General features: G+C 39.5%; 1 protein-coding gene across 16 annotated transcripts in view; it reads right to left on the bottom strand.

Annotated features, from left to right (window-relative positions):
* Nucleotides 1-20,565, bottom strand: part of LRR (Leucine-rich repeat) — a 258,329-nt gene that overhangs the window by 235,424 nt on the left and 2,340 nt on the right. For all 16 annotated transcript variants that reach the window (XM_071686586.1, XM_071686593.1, XM_071686594.1 and 13 more), the window contains exons 2-3: nucleotides 9,288-9,385; nucleotides 2,771-2,821 (exon numbers count right to left, since the gene is read on the bottom strand). In XM_071686586.1, coding sequence (XP_071542687.1) covers nucleotides 2,771-2,821; nucleotides 9,288-9,385 — 149 coding nt within the window. The remainder of the gene's footprint in view (nucleotides 1-2,770; nucleotides 2,822-9,287; nucleotides 9,386-20,565) is intronic.

Here is a 20,565-nt window from a genome sequence, read left to right as displayed (position 1 = left end):
CCTATTACTAATACCTGGTCTTGTGCACCAAAACTGCTGACACATTCACTCAGCTGCTCCCTAAACACTTGTCTCTAACAATTACATAGGCACCAATAATTACCCATCTCTCGCCATCCACTTTCAGCCTTACCCATATCAATCGAGAATTTCTTACACTCTATCACAAACTTCCACAACTCCCGCTTCAGGGGTAGTGCTACTCCTTCCTTAGCTCTTGTCCTCTTACCAACCCCTGACTTTACTCCCAAGACATTTCCAAACCATTCTTCCACTTTACCCTTGAGCTTTGTTTCACTCTGAGCCAGAACATCCGAGTCTCTTCCCTCAAACATACTACCAATCTCTCATCTCTTCTCATCTTGGTTACATCCACACATATTCAGACACCCCAGTCTGAGCCTTTGAGGAGGATGAGCACTCCCTGCTTGATTCCTTCTTTTGGTTCCTCTTTTAGAAATTGAAATACAAGAAAGGGATGGTGTCCAGCACCCCAACTCCTGCACCCTTTAGTCACCCTCAATGACATGCACTGAATACAGAGGTAGAATTCTTTTGCCCTTCCTATCAAAAAGCCACGATGACATAAAGCCCTGCCTCACACCCATATGTAAATTAAAATTTCTACTCATCTCTCCATCCACACTTACACATGCATTTGCTCCTCTGTAGCAGTCTTTCACACCATCTAACAGCCATCCCCCTACCCCATAATCCTTAATGCATTCCAATAAAGCATTTGACTCAATCATATGCTTTCTCCAGATCCATAAGTGCTACTTACAACCTCTCATCTTTCACTAAATTCTTTTCCATGGTCATCTTCACTATATAAATCTGACCTACACATCCCCTATCTTTCCTAAAACCCCTTTACTCCTCATTGATTCTGCAATCAGTTACTTCCGTCAGTCCATCAATTTTGCCGGACCAACCATGGTCACGCAATAATAACTCAGCAACACACTTCTAATACACTAATTATACATCTCCCATGTGTCTAAAGTATACCATGGACTGATAGAAATCTAAACTAAGCAAATATTAAATGTAAATTAAATAAATAAATGAAATACAGGTACTTGTACAATAGTACTCTAGTGAAAAAAGATTACAGGTATTAATAAAAGATTAAACAAAAATTAAATGCAAATTTATAGAAAGAATTTTGCAGTCTTCTGGTAGGCCTCTTCTCTCTTCACCAAAACATGCAGTGTGCTCTGGCTTCTGGGAAAAAAATTTCAAACCATTCTAAGAGAAGCTCAGTTGTAATACAGCCACTTTTATTTGCACGGTATGTTACTGGGTAAACTTTAGTTGTAATCCAGCCATTTATATTTGCATGGCATGTTACTGGGTAAACTTTAGCTGTAATCCAGCCATTTATATTTGCACGGTATGTCACCGGGTAAACCAACACCTTTCAAGGCCCAGGGACATTTACTTTTTCCTATCACCAGTGGTTTACAACTGTGCATACCTGCTCTGTTTGAGCACCCTTAGATGGTAAGTCTGTCTTTAGATTGTCTGAATCCTGTGGGGTCTTCTTCATCTTTTGTTGTTAGTGTTTTCCTAGGTGTGCATTGCCAGAAAAATGCAGTTTCGTCTCCATTATACACCTGCTCAGGACTGAGGTGCTCACCAGCTACAAGTTTTGCAAATTCATCCACATACTCGGCAGCTTCTTCGTGGTTTGCAGACCGCTTTTCTCTGCACACTTTATTCATGGAAATTCCATGACGCTTCTTGAATCTTTGAAGCCATCCTTCACTATAGTCACACTCATGTTGTAATTTAAGTTCTTTATGGAACAACTTAGCCCGGACAAGTCCACTCCATCACTCCGACGCTGTCAAAACCATTCCATCATCACTCGATTGTGCTCAGTACTCTTACCATCTCTCAAAGTTTTTCTAATTGTCATTTGCTTCTTGGAATCGGTGCCTGCATAGAATTTCAATATTTTCTCCCATTGCTTCTTTATATCATAAACAGTTGATGAACCAATACTGTAGATGTCACACAGCTTAAGCATCGAAACACCACGGTCCATCTTTTTCAACAGTTCTACTTTATCTTGGACTGATGTGGATTGGTGTTTACGTTTGACACCACGACTGACACTTTCATATGTCTTAGAAGCAACCATAGCTAGGGTTAAATTTAAGTAAAATAAGCTAAGAATCTCACAGAATTGTGGTATCACCACCAACAAGTGCAGTATAAAGAATGTAAATAAGTGTGCCCTACACACTACGCCAACTGTGGCCGCCCAGTAAACTAGTCTGGTGGCTGCGGTAATTTCAAGTTCCCTCACATAATTTTGTCTGGACTAAAGGGAGTCCCTAACCATCAGTTGCTGGAAATTCGGTGGTGTACCTGTATATCCTTAGCATCTTTTCCTCTGAATAAAAGAAGAGTAACAGCTTTCAACCAATCCTTGGGCACAACCTTCTGTTTCTAAGCTAAATTACATATCATATCATCCAGTCTATCACACTTTCTCCTCCATATTTCAGCATTTCAGCCATAATCCCATCCACTCCAGGTGTGTTTTCTACCTCAAGCCTCATTATTGCCCCTGCATAAACTAAAAGCAGCATATAGAGCATGAGAAAACCAAAAAACATTTTGCCCTCTACTTTCCATATTTCTGCTGACTGCAAAACAAAATGCAATCACACAATTTTCTGTACCTATGTACAAAGTTTTTTCAATACTTTTCAGAATATCTAACTCTGACACATAGACAGGAACATCAAATACTCACCCTTGTGGGTACCTTGGCTGTGAGCACAAAAAGTCGACATGATGCAAAGGCCTGAAAGAAAAAAAATCTATTAAACTTGATCACCGTCTCAACATCAGCAAGGTAGGGCGAGGAAACATACAAAGAAAGACCCAGCCACTCATTATCTTATCTATTATACTTTGTCGCTGTCTCTCGCATTAGCAAAGTAGCGCAGGGAAACAGATGAAAGAATGGCCCAACCCACCCATATACACATGTATATACATACACATCCACACACACACATATAAATACCTATACATTTCAACGTATACATATATATGGTTTACCCCAGACACTTCACATGCCCTGGTTCAATCCAGTGACAGCACGTCAAGCCCAGTATACCACATCATTCCAATTCACTCTATTCCTTGCACACCTTTCACCCTTCTGCATGTTCAGGTCCCAATCACTCAAAATCTTTTTCACTCCATCTTTCCACCTTCAATTTGGTCTCCCACTCTCCTTGTTCCCTCCACCTCTGACACATATATCCTCTTGATCAATCTTTCCTCACTCATTCTCTCCATGTGACCAAACCATTTCAAAACACCCTCTTCTACTCTCTAAACCACACTCTTTTTACCACCACACATCTCTCTTACCTTTTCTTACCCTTTCATTACTTACTCGATCAAACCACCTCACACTACATATTGTCCTCAAACATCTCATTTCCATCACATCCACCCTCCTCTACACAACTCTAACTATAGCCCATGCCTCGCAACCATACAACATTGTTCGAACCACTAATCCTTCAAACATACCCATTTTTGATTTCCAAGATAACGTTCTCAACTTCCACACATTCTCAAACGCTCCTAAAACTTTCACCCCCTCCCCCACCCTATGATTCACTTCCGCTTCCATGGTTCCATCCACTGCCAGATCCACTCCCAGATATCTAAAACACTTCACTTCCTCCAGTTTTTCTCCATTCAAACTTACCTCCCAATTGACTTGTCCCTCAACTCTACTGTACCTAATAACCTTGCTCTTATTCACATTTACTCTCAGCTTTCTTCTTTCACACACTTTACCAAACTCAGTCACCAGTTTCTGCAGTTTCTCACACGAATCAGCAACCAGCACTGTATCATCAGCGAACAACAACTGACACACTTCTCAAGCTCTCTCATCCACAACAGACTGCATACTTGCCCCTATTTCCAAAACTCTTGCATTCACCTCCCTAACAACCCCATCCATAAACAAATTAAACAACCATGGAGACATCACACACCCCTGCCGCAAACCTACATTCACTGAGAACCAATCACTTTCCTCTCTTCCTACATGTACACATGCCTTACATCCTCGATAAAAAATTTTCACTGTTTCTAACAACTTGCCTTCCACACCATATATTCATAATACCTTCCACAGAGCATCTCTATCAACTCTATCATATGCCTTCTCCAGATCCATAAATGCTACATACAAATCCATTTGCTTTCCTAAGTATTTCTCACATACATTCTTCAAAGCAAACACCTGATCCATACATCCTCTACCACTTCTGAAACCACACTGCTCTTCCCCAATCTGATGCTCTGTACATGCCTTCACCCTCTCAATCAATAACCTCCTATATAATTTCCCAGGAATACTCAACAAACTTATACCTCTGTAATTTGAGCACTCACTTTTATCCCCTTTGCCTCTATACAGTGGCACTATGCAAGCATTCTGCCAATCCTCAGGCACCTCACCATGAGTCATAATTACATTAAATAATCTTACCAACCAGTCAACAATACAATCACCCCTATTTTAATAAATTCCACTGCAATGCCATCCAAACCCGCTGCCTTGCCGGTTTTCACCTTCTGCAAAGCTTTTACTACCTCTTCTCTGTTTAACAAATCATTCTCCCTAACCCTCTCACTTCGCACACCACCTCAACCAAAACACCCTATATCTTCCACTCTATCATCAAACACATTCAGCAAACCTTCAAAATACTCACTCCATCTCCTTCTCACATCACCACTACTTGTTATCACCTCCCCATTTGCCCCTTCACTGATGTTCCCATTTGTTCCCTTGTCTTACGCACTTTATTTACCTCCTTCCAAAACTTATTTTTATTCTCCCTAAAATTTAATGATACTCTCTCACCCCAACTCTCATTTGCCCTTTTTTTCACCTCTTGCACCTTTCTCTTGACCTCCTGCCTCTTTCTTTTATACATCTCCCAGTCATTTACATTATTTCCCTTCAAAAATTGTCCAAATGCCTCTTTCTTCTCTTTCACTAACAATCTTACTTCTTCATCCCACCACTCACTACCCTTTCTAATCTGCCCACCTCCCATACTTCTCATGCCACAAGCATCTTTTGTGCAAGCCATCACTGTTTCCCTACATACATCCCATTCCTTCCCCACTCCCCTTATGTCCTTTGTTCTCACCTTTGTCCATTCTGTATTCAGTCCCTCCTGGTACTTCCTCACACAAGTCTCCTTCCCAAGCTCACTTACTCTCACCACTCTTCACCCCAACATTCTCTCTGGTTTTCTGAAAACCTCTAAAAATCTTCACTTTTGTCTCCACAAGATAATGATCAGACATCCCTTTAGTTGCACCTCTCAGCACATTAACATCCAAAAGTCTCTCTTTCGTGCGCCTATCAATTAACATGTAATCAATAACGCTCTCTGGCCATCTCTCCTACTTACATACATATACTTATGTATATCTCTCTTTATAAATCTCATATACACACATATATACATATATGCACATACACTTACATATACATACAAATACATATAAATTTTTTCAAACATATTTGCCATTTCCTGCACTAGCAAGGTAGTGTTAAGTACAGAAGACTGAGCCTAAGAGGGAAAATCCTCACTTGGCTCCTTTCTCTGCTCCTATTGGAGAAGTAAAAACTGGAAGGGAGGACATCCAGCCCCCCGCTCCCTCCCCTTTTAGTCACCTTTTACAACACACAGGGAATACGTGGGAAGTATTCTTTCTTCCCTATCCCCAGGGATAATACATATACATATCAACATATATGTATGCATGTACATACACATAGACAGATACATATATACATATGTATATATTCATATATGCTTGCCTTCATCCATTCCCAGTGCCATCCTAACCCACAGGAAACAGCATCACCACCCTCTGCGTCAGTGAGGCATTTCTTCTTTCACACGCTTTCCCAAACTCGGTCAACAACTTCTGCAGTTTCTCACTCAAATCAGCCACCAGTGCTGTATCATCGGCAAACAACAACTGACACTTCCCAGGCTCTCTCATCTCCAACAGACTGCAAACTCACCCATCTCTCCAAAACTCTTGCATTTACCTCCCTAACCACCACATCCATAAACAAATTAAACAACCATGGGGACATCACACTTCTGTGCCGAAGACTGACCTTCATTGGGAACCAATCGCTCTCCTCTCCTCCTACTAGTGCACATGCCTTACACCCTTGATGAAAACTTCTTGCTGCCTATAGCAGCTTACCCCTACACCATATATCTTAAGACCCTCCACAAAGCATCTCTATCAACCCTATCATCTGCCTTCTCCAGATCCATAAATGCCACATACAAATCCATCTGTTTTTCTAATTATTTCTTACACACATTCTTCAAAACAAACACCTGATCAACACATCTTCTGCCACTTCTGAAACCACACTGCTCCTACCCAATCTGATGCTCTGTACATGCCTTCACCCTCTCAGTCAATTTTCCTGGAATACTCAACAAACATATGCCTCTGTAGGTTGAACACTCGCCTTTATCCCTTTGCCTTTGAACAATGGTGCTATACATGCATTCCGCCAATCCTCAGGCACTCACCATGATCCATACGTACACTGATTATCCTTACCAACCAATCAACAACATAGTCACTCCCTTTCTTAATAATTCAACTGCAATACCATTCAATACCAAGCTATAACCACAGGTAATGTCAGAACATTTCAATATATAAGATGCTCCCTAAATATGAGGTACCAATTTCCTTCACACTCTGAAAACTACATATATCTGAGTAAGCTTAGCATACAAGACTCAAGGTATCACATAACCCACTCATCAACAAAATGTGCATGCTGATTTACCTCTTATACAACCTGATTCAACTGAATATTGGATCAGGTGACGGCAAAGTTCGTTTCACTGACTGCACTGATATCTGCAGTCTAGAAACAACTTGCACTCACTCTTGGGGTGCTTAATAACAAAGGTTAAGTGGTGGGATTGGTTACAGGTCTTAATGACTTTGACCAAAATTCAGGCAAGGGTGATTTGTGAGATTACAAGCCCAATCTGTTCATGAAAAGACTAAACTCTAGCAGAGTCAATCATATTTTAGCCCATAACAGAAATGGATCAAAGGCTAAGGTTGGCAGATTCTTGATTTGGCTTACAATGTTAGGGACTACCAAAGCATTAAATAATTCCATACTCATGAAAAACTAAAAAACATTTTTAAAATGGTACTCTCTGACAATGAAAATTTTAAACATGAACCCAAATACTTTTTGAAAATTATTGCACTAATTCAAAATTGCATGTCAATTATCATGTTGAGTGTACCTGGTGAGCTGTGTGAGAGGGTAGTGACTAAGAGCATAAAGGCATTTACAGAACATCAGACTGAGGTGGAACAGTGTGGTTCCTGAAGCAACTGGGGATGTGCAAATCACTTTGAGTGAGAAAGGCTGGTCTAAGGTAGGGGTGTGCGCATGTCATCAATGCAAGTCCTGGAGAGTGGGGTGAGTATGTTAAGAGTAAATGTGAACAAAATCAAGTTTATCAGGTTTAGCACTATAGAGAGAAAGGTTAATTGGAATATGAGTATGAAGAAAAAATTTGGAGAGAGTGAGGTGTTTTAGATACCTGGGAGGGGACAAGGCAACACATGGAACCATGGACGCAGAAGTGATTCACAGGGTGGGTGAAGGGGTGAAGGTTCTGAGAACATTGAAGAATGTGCAGAAAGATAGGTCACAACCTGGAAGGACTAAAATAGGTATGTTTAAAGGTGTAGTAGTCCCAGAAATGCTGTATGGATGCTAGGCATGGAATATAGATGAGGATGTGCAAAGGAGGATGGATGGGTGAATGTGTTGGAAATGAAATGTTTAAGGACAATTAGTGGTGTGAGGTAGCTTGATGGAGAGAGTAATAAAAGAAAGAGATGGTGTAATATGAAGTTTACGAGAACTGAAGAGGGTGTGCTGAAATAGTATGGACATAGGGATAGAATCAATAAAGGAAGTTTGACAGGATAGAATGAATAAAGAAAGTTTGACAAAGAGGAAATATGTGTCGGAAGTGGAGGAGACGAGGAAAAGAGCGACCAAAGTGGAGAAGAGGTAGAGGAAAATATTTTGAATGATCAGGGCCTGAAAGTGCAAGAGGGTGAAAGACATACACTGGATAGATTGAATTAGAATGATGTAGTATACAGGGGTCAACATGACTGTCTCTGGACTGAAGTAGGCCATGTGAAGTAACCCTCCTAATGTGAAATGGTCAATTATGGTTTTATGACATTACATCTACCTCCTTGAGGCTAATGCAGCTCAGGTGACCAACTGCAATTTCGGGATCTTCCCAGGGTTTTTCAAATGGTGATGAGGGGTTCTGAAAGCTGAAGAGTTTTGCATTTTTCAGACACCCACAGGTTCTGGAAGCTGAAGTATTTTGCATTTCTGAGACACCCTTAGAGGCCCTTTCCTGCTATCTATTACCTTGCATAACATCAAATGAGCTATCTAAAAAATCATTCAAAGACCAAACCTTGGTGAATTTTCATGTATAAAAGTAATATTTTGAAATTTGAAATGGTAGCACAAAGCCACAGCTATATTCTTTAGGAAGAGCCCTTAGTTTTGACATTGCAGCTCACTTCCTGGAAGCAGATCCAGCTCATATGACCAACTATATATTTATCGAAATGCAGCTCACTTCCTGACTTTACATCTAGCTCATATCTTCCAAAGTCATATCCCTTAGCAGAGGACCTTAAACCCAAAAAACTCTGAAGATGTAACTGACTGTTAAGTTGTGCAAAGTCACAAAGAATGGCAAGTCTGCTTCAAGAATACATTTGTCTTGGCAACAATCATTTCAACCTTTAATCTATACATGATGCCCATGCACTGCATCCGTTACCTCAACTGTGAAGAAGATATATATAAAAAAAATATTCTACTACAAGAACTTATCTCAATCATCTTCAAACTAAATTTCCAGAAAGCACTGACAGACCTTTTAAAACTATTGATATATGAAGTCAAGAATTATGTGTCAAATGCTTCCTTATGTGAGCTGAATAAATCAGCTACTCAACATGCACAGATGGTCTTCTATATGAACAGATAAACACCTTTTAAAAACATAAATCATGTACTATAGCATTTATGATATTTTCACTAACTTAACGTGTAAACCAAGGTCATTACACCATACTAGAGATTACACAATCAAAGCCAAACTTACCAAGACACGGTTGTCTGTTTTGTCCCCTCTTGTCTCAACTTTGACAAGCACCTTTAAGGTTAATTTTACTTTCCGTCCCAGACACTGCCGTATTGAATCTGAAAGATGGGAAGAAAAAATCGGTACTTCATCATCACAAAGAGCACTCAGAATTCAATATGATTTAAGTCATACTTCTAACGTTTTGTTAAAGCCGATAACAATACTGATTTTTGTGCCAATAGCAGCGCCTTCAAAAAAATGAAGACCTTAGATATTTTTGCCTTGTTATCCTTTTATTTATCTCAAAAGTGGCTTAGAAATCATTTTGTAATTCAATGTTCACCAAGCTATGCCATATTTAACAAGGTAAAAAAAAATTATGAAGATACTGTATTTTGACTACCATATAGTCTGTCAGAAATATGGAATACAAGGTGTAATCAAAAAGCTCTAAGATTCTGTCTATTTGAGGTGGCACTTTAAATGTCGTGTATGAATTTATGCAGTGATCAGGCTGCTAACCAGCCCTTTATAGAGGTCCTGATTTTATTTTGGGATAAAACTATGAGAAACCACCAAAAGCTCTTTGAAAATGGTTGAGGTTTCTGCACCATGACAACACTCCCTCATTCACTGCTGTCTCCATTCAAGAATATTTGACTGAAACAATATCCCTATTATACCAAAACTTCTGTATTCACCTGACCTGGCTCATGGTTTTTCCCTGCCAAAAATGAAAATGAAGCTAAATGGTAGAAGATTTTAAGACATTCCAACCATCCATATCAATATGACAGCAGAACTCAAATCAGTTCACAGCGAATGATTTTCAGTACTGCTTCTAAAAGTAGCAGAAATGCTGCGAGTATTGCATATCATCAGAAAGGAGATTACTTTGGAGGGGACTACTATAAAAATGCTGTATGTTCACGATTCTTTAAAATAAAGGCTGTCTTAAAACGTCTTGATTACACTTAGTATAATACAGAGCACCTTTACCTTCCTGTTCCAGGAGTCCCTTCTACAGTGCATTAATTCATCAAATTATATAGGCTACTGTAATCATGCAGGGAAATAAAGCTAGAAATATTAATCAAGAAGCTTTCTAATTTTCTTCTTAATGGGAAAGTAATTCCAGATTTGATGATTTTTATATAAATGTGAACATTAGTAAAAAACAAAGACTCATTTCATTATCTACTTGCCTATTCTTTAAAGATCTTGTTATGAATGATTAATATTGGTGCATATCCTCCCTGGAACTCACCTGAAGGCCTACATTCAGGAAAATATGGTATCAATGTAATTCAATGTTATAAATCTCCCAACTGGAAAAATATGAGGATCATTTATGTAAACACAGGAATTAATTAGACAGGATTCCTGGCTCAGTAAGCATGGGTTATTCAGCCAGGGATATTGGTCAAATAACATTATTTGACTGGGACCCAACTGAACAGCTAACAGCTATTTCATCGGGAGTGTGTATGATCTTAATCATAGTATACACTGTATACACATCATATTTATTTATCTATTTTGCTTTGTCGCTGTCTCCCACGTTTGCAAGGTAGCGCAAGGAAACAGACGAAAGAAATGGCCCAACCCACCCCCATACACATGTATATACATACACGTCCACACACGCACGTAAAACTTTTAATAATGCCTTTCACTCTTCTGAATGACGAAGTCACTTGCCAACCATAAGGGCATGTTCCTAGAGGACCCCAAGGTTCTTAAAATCATCGTTGATGAGGTACAAATGTGGGAAACGGGGGACTTGGAGGGGAGTGCTTCCTGAAATACATACTGTAAGTCCTATGATAAATACTTCAAGGTCAAAAATATGCAGGTTTTACTTCAAAAAACAATATACTTATTCTATAAAAGTACAAGGAAATGATGAATGGAACAGTTTAGTAATGATATAATTGCAGTATATTATCCATGTTGTCAAGCATCAATACTCCTACAAAGAAACCCCCAGCTATACCACAACAGGCTACCTTGACACTTCGTCCTAGCTACACTAACTGATCATCACACTCTTTCTGTCTCTCTCTAGACATGATGGTCAGCCCAGCATGTGCAAAACTCTTGGTGGTGCTATGGAAAACAGGGGATATCAAAAATTTGATGCCATGGTAAAATGGTATACATTATTCTAAGAGTTGGCAAGGGACCTCTGTAGTTTCCCCGATAGGGAATTCAGCTCAGAATGAAAATGTCTTTTGTCACAGGATCATACTGATGTTGGTATAGGGAAGTACTGCCTTTGTAATGGCACCTCCTAAACTTGCTTTTTTCATTTTTTTTTTGGAGGGGGAGGGTGAGGGCATAAAGGCAACACTAGGTGGGATAGCGATTAAATGAAGCCTCTTTATTTTCATGGTGTATCCCTTGCTAACACTCACAACTTATAGTTGAATACCATCAGCAGTTGCCCTTAGCTTTATGGTGAATGGGTAATGGTTTGGTGAGGGTCCACCAAAAATGAATGAACACAGCAGAACTGGACCACAGCACTGAACCAGATCTGGTTGATGACATGGCCTGGTTACTTCTTTAAAGAGTGTAGCATAGATCCTGCAGTCTACCTTCCAGGTCTGAACCCCACCAGTCGGCAATAGCGACCAGTTTCCAACCCCCCACCCCCCTTAACGTTGTTTTCACGCCATCTTTTAGGTTATATTCATCTATCCTAGCCTACAGAGCCTGAATGTACACAAAGAGGTCACCTTTACTAAAAGATAACTAGCACAATTTTTTCTCATCATAGTATGATAATTCCACAAATTTTAGTAAGAGAGAAGCAAATGAAATGCAATGTTGAAGTAGGAGGTCTCAGCGATTCCTTAGGAACATCCATTAATTGAATGAACAGAGGTGAGTTAATCTGGAAACGTCAAACATACGGTAGACCCTAAAATGATGAGCTGACCTTGTCTTGTTTTGTTTCTATAAAACAAGGAAGACAAAAGGATATTATGAAATTATGGTATCTACATAAAATAAAATACCAAAATTTTTCTGGGTGTACTAAATAAGGTAAAATATGGAAAAAAAAGAACTTTTTACTTCTGAATCAGACCAAGGAACAATACCTAATCAAACAGCCAATAGCTATTCTGTTAGAGTTTACCACATATGAAGCCATTTAGAAAATTCAGAGTAAGAATTCAAAAGTTATTCTCAAAAGAAGAGGGATCCTATCCACAATACAGTAAAGTGCCAGCATAACGGTATTACCAGCTGTAACTAACAATACATTTGTGGGTATTAGTCAATAATGTTCCATGTATATTACTTCTGGACTTTAACAATCTCCCTGATGCATCTTAAAAGCCTGAAAACATTATTAATCATATCATCCCCTCCCAATCTAAGCCCAGACAGTAAGTCACAACTGAAGATAATGCTCAAGGATATCCTGTTCCTCACTAAGTGCATCTTTCATTTTCCATCATCTTCCTCAAAACTTACTCCATATTCCCATCTACTCTTGTACAATATCTTGAGTTTTAATCTAGCCACATTCTTGCCATATGTATGAGACCTAACACCACATACTTCATCAAACCATTTATACTCCTATTGGTGTCCATATCCCTTCTCTCATGAAACTTCCTTTTAACAATGATCTTTAACTGTCCTATATGTTTAGGAACACGGAATTTACCTCATACATCCATCTTCTCCCAAGATATCAGCTAATTCATTTTCAACAAGTCTAACACGTGCAGGCACCCAGAGGAATGAAACTGTCTTCCCTTGTTTTCTAATAATTTATCATTATATCTAATTTCCTGAGTAAGCTCACTATCACTCATAATATCCTCTTTTAAGCAGATCAAAAGCACACTTAGAGCCACTTACTAACAAGACATCATGTTTGGAAATCAACTCATTGACAGCAGGTAGTTATGCTTGTGTTGAGGAAAGGTCATCATTCAATCTTCTACATTTCTTACAGGACACAATTATTCAGGTTACAAATCCCCTTCCACCTATTATTCCACCAATTACATTATCTTGAGCATTATCATCAATAAAAATAGAACATCAGGTCTGGGATTATAATGTGAACAGAGGTTATTTTCCTTCCTTTTAATGTGCCTTATTTTCCCTCATACTAAAGATTTTGAAATCTGATAATTCATACCCTCAATAAACTCTGCATGATTCCTCTCTCACCTGCAGAGTTAGACCATCCCAAAACTCCCTTCAACTGTTCAGGCTATGAAAATCACTGTGATTCTTACTAATTCCATATTCTTTAAGCAAATGACAAAGAATGACTTTGGCCTGTGTATAAACTATGTTACCACATTGTTCTGTGGCAGTTACTCATTCCTGTTTTAGCCACAAAAGATCCCCTAAAAGAGATATAAATCAACAAGATCATTATGAAAAGATTCAAACCCAATAATCATATAATCCCTAAACCAACTATTCATATATTCAATGAATTTGGGCCTGTTTTCTAACCTTACAACATACCTTTCTCTCTGTGCCCATGGAACACAGTTCCCCCTGTACATCAGACAAAGTTCCAAGGCACTGTGGTCACTAATCACATGATACAATGGTATATCATTGATCGCAACTTCCTCACTATTCCCCACAAACATAAAATCAAGTTTCCCTCCCCTAAGTTTATCTCCCACTAATTACATAACATCATTATCAGACATTATCATTCTTTCCAGATTTCTGCCTTTACTATTACAGGCATCATCTAGTAGCAAGTGCAGGTAATGTGCATCAAAATCAGTCACAATAATAGTAACCCTATCATCCCCATAGTCTGTAAACCCAAGAAGCTGAAGATCAGAAAGTCCCCTGCCAACCAGTGGAGCTGTTCTTGGAAGACGCCATAGTTGGCAAATTTGCAGGTGGCAAGCTATAGAGCTTATAGGAAACAGATGGTTAGGCAAATGACACATGAGATACATACCATAAGAACTATAATAAAAATGTTTACTTTGAAAATAATATTCAAAGAAATTTTGAAGAATTTATGTTCACACTGTAAAGTAGGAGTATGAAGGCAGTACATCACCAATAAAGCTGCACCTAAATAGTCCTACAAAGCAGCCAGCCAGCTATGTTGGACTAAAAGTTACCTTGACACTCATTCTAACAATGCCACCAGGTTATGAAATTCCTCCTACATTACCCTAGAAATTACTGTCCGCCAGTGTGGCGAGGTGGTGATGGGAATGGATGAGGGCAGCAAGTACATGTGTATATATGTTTATGTCTGTGTATGTATATGTACATATATGTATTTATATGGGTGCTATGTATATACATATGTGTATATGAGTAGTTGGGCCATTCTTTGTCTGTTTACATGTGCTACCTCGCTGATGCAGGAAACAGCTATTAAGTATAATAAAAATACAAATATTTCATTTTTATATACATACTTAATCACTGCTTCCCACATCAGTGAGGTAGTGCCAGGAAACACATAAAGAATATACATATACATATGATAGAGGAGAAAGAATATTTCCCACATATTCTCTGCGTATCGGAGAAGGCAACTAAATGGGGCGGGAGCAGGGGCCTGGAAATCACCCCCTCTAGTATTTAAATTTCTAAAAAGGGAAACATATAATAAATAAGTTTGGTAAAGTGTGTGAAAGAAGAATGTTAAGAGTAAATGTGAATAAGAGCAAGGTTATAAGGTACAGTAGGGTTGAGGGTCAAGTCAATTGGGAGGTAAGTTTGAATGGAGAAAAACTGGAGGAAGTAAAGTGTTTTAGATATCTGGGAGTGGATCTGGCAGCGGATGGAACCATGGAAGCGGAAGTGGATCATAGGGTGGGGGAGGGGGCGAAAATCCTGGGAGCCTTGAAGAATGTGTGGAAGTCGAGAACATTATCTCGGAAAGCAAAAATGGGTATGTTTGAAGGAATAGTGGTTCCAACAATGTTGTATGGTTGCGAGGCGTGGGCTATGGATAGAGTTGTGCGCAGGAGGATGGATGTGCTGGAAATGATATGTTTGAGGACAATGTGTGGTGTGAGGTGGTTTAATCGAGTAAGTAACGTAAGGGTACGAGAGATGTGTGGAAATAAAAGAGCGTGGTTGAGAGAGCAGAGGAGGGTGTTTTGAAATGGTTTGGGCACATGGAGAGAATGAGTGAGGAAAGATTGACCAAGAGGATATATGTGTCGGAGGTGGAGGGAACGAGGAGAAGTGGGAGACCAAATTGGAGGTGGAAAGATGGAGTGAAAAAGATTTTGTGTGATTGGGGCCTGAACATACAGGAGGGTGAAAGGGGAGCAAGGAATAGAGTGAATTGGATCGATGTGGTATACTGGGGTTGACGTGCTGTCAGTGAATTGAATCAGGGCATGTGAAGCGTCTGGGGTAAACCATGGAAAGCTGTGTAGGTATGTATATTTACGTGTGTGGACGTATGTATATACATGTGTATGGGGGTGGGTTGGGCCATTTCTTTCATCTGTTTCCTTGCGCTACCTCACAAACGCGGGAGACAGCAAAAAAAAAAAAAATAAATAAAATAAAAAAATAAGTATAACAAGTAAAATAAATATCATTATTATATTTTATATTTTGTCGCTGTCTCCCATGTTAGCAAGGTAGCGCAAGGAAACAGACGAAAGAATGGCCCAACCCACCAACATACACATGTATATACATACACGTCCACACACGCAAATATACATACCTATACATCTCAATGTACACATATATATACACACAGACATATACATATATACACATGTACATAATTCATACTGTCTGCCTTTATTTATTCCCATCGTCACCTTGCCACACATGGAATAACAACCCCCTCCCCCCTCATGTGTGTGAGGTAGCGCTAGGAAAAGACAACAAAGGCCCCATTTGTTCACACTCAGTCTCTAGCTGTCATGCAATAATGCACCGAAACCACAGCTCCTTTTCCACATCCAGGCCCCACAGAACTTTCCATGATTTACCCCAGACGCTTCACATGCCCTGGTTCAATCCATTGACAGCACGTCAACCCCAAAAACCACATCGTTCCAATTCACTCTATTCCTTGCACACCTTTCACCCTCCTGCATGTTCAGGCCCCGATCACTCAAAATCTTTTTCACTCCATCTTTCCACCTCCAATTTGGTCTCCAACTTCTCCTCATTCCCTCCACCTCTGGCACATATATCCTCTTGGTCAATCTTTCCTCACTCATTCTCTCCATGTGACCAAACCATTTCAAAACACCCTCTTCTGCTCTCTCAACCACATTTTTTATTACCACACATCTCTCTTACCCTTTCATTACTTACTCAATCAAACCACCTCACACCATACACTGTCCTCAAACATCTCATTTCCAATACATCCACCCTCCTCAGAGTGTGGTTGAGAGAGCAGAAGAGGGTGTATTGAAATGGTTTGGTCACATGGAGAGAATGAGTAAGGAAAGATTGACAAAGAGGATGTATGTATCAGAGGTGGAGGAAACAAGAAGAAAAGGGAGACCAAACTGAAGGTGGAAGGATGGAGTGAAAAATATTTTGAGCGATCGGGGCCTAAACATACAGGAGGGTGAAAGGTGTGCAAGGAATAGAGTGAATTGGAACAATGTGGTATACCGGGGTTGACGTGCTGTCAATGGATTGAACATCTGGGGTAAACCATGGAAAGTTCTGTGGGGCCTGGATGTGGAAAGGGAGCTGTGGTTTTGGTGCATTACACATGACAGCTAGAGACTGAGTGTGAACAAATTTGGCCTTTGTTGTCTTTATATATATATCCCTGGGGATAGGGGAGAAAGAATACGTTTTTCCAGTGTGTTGTAGAAGGCGGCTTAAATGGGAGGGAGTGGGGGGCTGGGAATCCTCCCCTCCCATTTATAATTTTCCAAAATAAGGAACAGAGAAGGGAACCATGTGAGGATATTCCCTTTAAGGCTCAGTCCTCTGTTCTCTGCAATACCTCGCTACAACGGGAAGTGGCGAATACATATGAAAAAATATACATATGCATAATCACCACTGGAAAGAGAAAATAAGAAACTGTGGGTACTTTCATTTAATACATCCTCAGACAGAGTGGGGGAGATACAAGTTTTGAGGTCTTTAAAAGTGCAGAGGTGGCAGTGAGGCGGGGCTTCATTACCCCCGTGGGGAGCTGGTGGGCACCAATTATGTGACCTGACATCTGACCCACCTCTCCTTACATGGTGTGTGGACAGGGTTATTCTGGTGGATACTTCTTAATGATTATTTCAGTTAACAGTACATCACATTTAAAATGGCTAAAGGACATTTTACATGATAATCAAATGTGCCAGAGACCAAACATGATTCAATTACATTTATTTCACTGAAACAATTTGATTTAACTATGGTCTTAGCTCCTTCCCAATCAATAAGGTGATCAAAGACAGCCTCATGTTGAAATATGCTATTGCTCTGTCAGACTAAACACTATACTTACATTGTGAAATCCTAGTCTCAAAATTTTTCCCTGACTGTTGAATATAAAATATGTTAGTCTTTACATGGGACTTTATAGACAACACCTGCATCATTTGATGGACTATTTTTGATGAGGGGTTCCTTGATGTTTTCGTCATATTTGAATACTACTTGTACATTAAATCTTTTGAGAATGTGAACACATTCGAGAAGATTCTCACAGAAGGGAAGACTAAGGGTTCTTTGGTAACTTTTACATTCTGTCTTATCATTTGGCTACTATAGAAATGTTTCCTTGTTGTATTCTGACAATGGTTAAGTATATTCATTGAGTAACTTAGCTTTTGCCCAATGTACTGAATCATTTTCAGATCATCTAAAAATTCAGGATCTGAAATCCTATATGCTCTCAGATACATATATATGAATACTGATCTTTTTAAAGTAATATGCTCATTTGAATAACAGTGGAATAAGACAGTATATTTGTAGGTTTTCTGTAAACAACAGGTTTTAAGATACCTTTATCCCTGATGACCTCTACCTTCAAAAAGGGGTAACTTATCATTAATTTTGATTTCATGAGCAAACTTTCCTCACTTATTCTCTCCATACGTCCAAAGCATTTAGCACACCCTCTTCAGCTTTCTTAACACACTTTTTATTACTATACTCTCTCTTAACCTTTCATCACTAACTCAATGCAACCACCTTACACCACATATTGTTTTAAAACATTTTATTTCCAACACATCCAACCCCTCTCTCATGCCTCGCACCCTCATAATATTGTTTGGACTAAAATACCTTCAATGTAGGTAGTAACAGGTAGGCAGCCGACGACCAAGGAGGTATAATACCATTTCCAACTGCCTGGGTATCAGGAGGTTTAGTAATGTCAGCACAGTAAGCCAGCATTTCAGTGGTTGTCAAGTTGCACTCCTCTGACCCACGTAGATGTCTTATTTTTCTGAATCACCTAAACATGGACTACTGGCATTCTGTCCACAAACATACAATCTCTCCTTGTCACACATAACAGTAACAACACTTAACTCACACAGCTCATTCTTCATAACTCTACATTTTCCCGTAGTGAGTGCTATGTGCTAGCCCTACCTTTTGACAAAATGGTAGGAGCAATAAACAGAATTAGTAGGTAGAACAATTAGGGAGAAACAATAGGTAGCAATCGGTAGGAACATTAGGCAGAAGCATTAAGTAGAGGTAGTCAGTAGAAACATGAGGAATGAGCCTCTGCAAACAGTGCACTAGACTTGCCCTCTGCCATTGGTCTGTTAAGGGCGAGGCCTGAAGGCTAAGAAGCAGCACTGGAGTTCACTAGTTATGGAGAAACACTGCTGTGGCCATCCCCATGAGGGAGTTCCAGAAGAAAACAGGCATCAGAGACATAGATAGATAGATAGACTATACCTTCGAATATACTCATCTTTACCCTTCCAGATAACATTCTCTCTTTCCACACATTCTTTATGACTTCCAGAACCTTTATCCCCTTATTCACTCTATGACTCGCTTCTGCTTCCATTCACTGCAATGTCCACTCTCAGGTATCTAATAACATTTCACTTCCTCCAATTTTTCTCCATTCAAACTCACACCTCAACTAACCTGTTCCACAACCCTGCTAAACCTAATAACCTTGTTTTCATTCACATTTAATCTAAACTTCCTCCTTTCACACACTCTTCCAAACTCAGTCATCACCTTCTGCAGTTTCTCATTCAAATATGCCATCAGTGTTACATCAACAGTTAGCAATAACTGACTTGCTTCCCAGGCCCTCTCATTCCCTACCAACCTTCATGCGTAATCATTCACTCTCTTCTCTTCCTACTCATACAAATGCCTTACACCCTTGATAAAAACTTCTCAATACTTCTAACAGCTTTCCTACCACACCATATATTCTTAAGAACTTCCACAAAGATCCTTATCAACCCTATCATAAGCTTTCTCCGGATCCATAAGCACTGCATACAAATCCATATGAAGCAAACACCTGATCCACACACCTATCACTTGTGAAACCACACTGCTCCTCTCCAGTATGATGCTCTATACATGTCTTCACCCTCTCAATCAATACCATCCTATACATCTTACCGGTACTCTAAAAACTTATAACTCTGTAATTTGAACACTTACCTTTATCCCCTTTGCCTTAATACAATAGCACTATCCATAAATTCCACCAATCCTCTTCTCTCTTTACCAAACCACTCTCCATGACTCGCTTTTTAAACCACCCCAACCTAAACACCATTCAACTACCACCCTATCATCAAGCACATTCAACAGTCATTTAAAATACTCACTCCATCTCCTCCTCACTTCATCACTACCCATTAACACTTCACCTTTAGCCCCCTTCAGTGATGCTATTTGTCCTCTTGTTTTTCACACATTCTCAACCTCCATCCAAGATACTGTCTTATTCCCTATAAAGTTTACTGATACTCACTCACCTCAACTCTCATTTGCCTTCTTTTTCAACCCTTACACCATCCTCTTAAACTTCTGCTGCTTTCTCTTATACATTCACCAATTGTTTGTACTCCTCTGTAAGTATCAACGAAACATCTCTTTTCTCTTTAAATAACAACTTTACTTCATCCCACAGTTCACTGCCCTTTCTAACCTGCTCACCTCCCACTTTTCACATGCTACATGCACCTCTCACACATGATGGCATTGCTTCTCTAAACACCTCTCATTCCTCACCCACTTCCCCTGCTTCATTTACTCCCACCTTTTGCCATTTTACACTCAATCTTTCCTGGTATTTCTTCTCATAGGTCTCTTTTCCAATCTCAATTACTCT

This window comes from Panulirus ornatus, chromosome 42 (genome assembly GCF_036320965.1).
Source record: "Panulirus ornatus isolate Po-2019 chromosome 42, ASM3632096v1, whole genome shotgun sequence".
NCBI lineage: Eukaryota > Metazoa > Arthropoda > Malacostraca > Decapoda > Palinuridae > Panulirus > Panulirus ornatus.
This window is presented reverse-complemented; position numbering and strand designations above follow the sequence as displayed.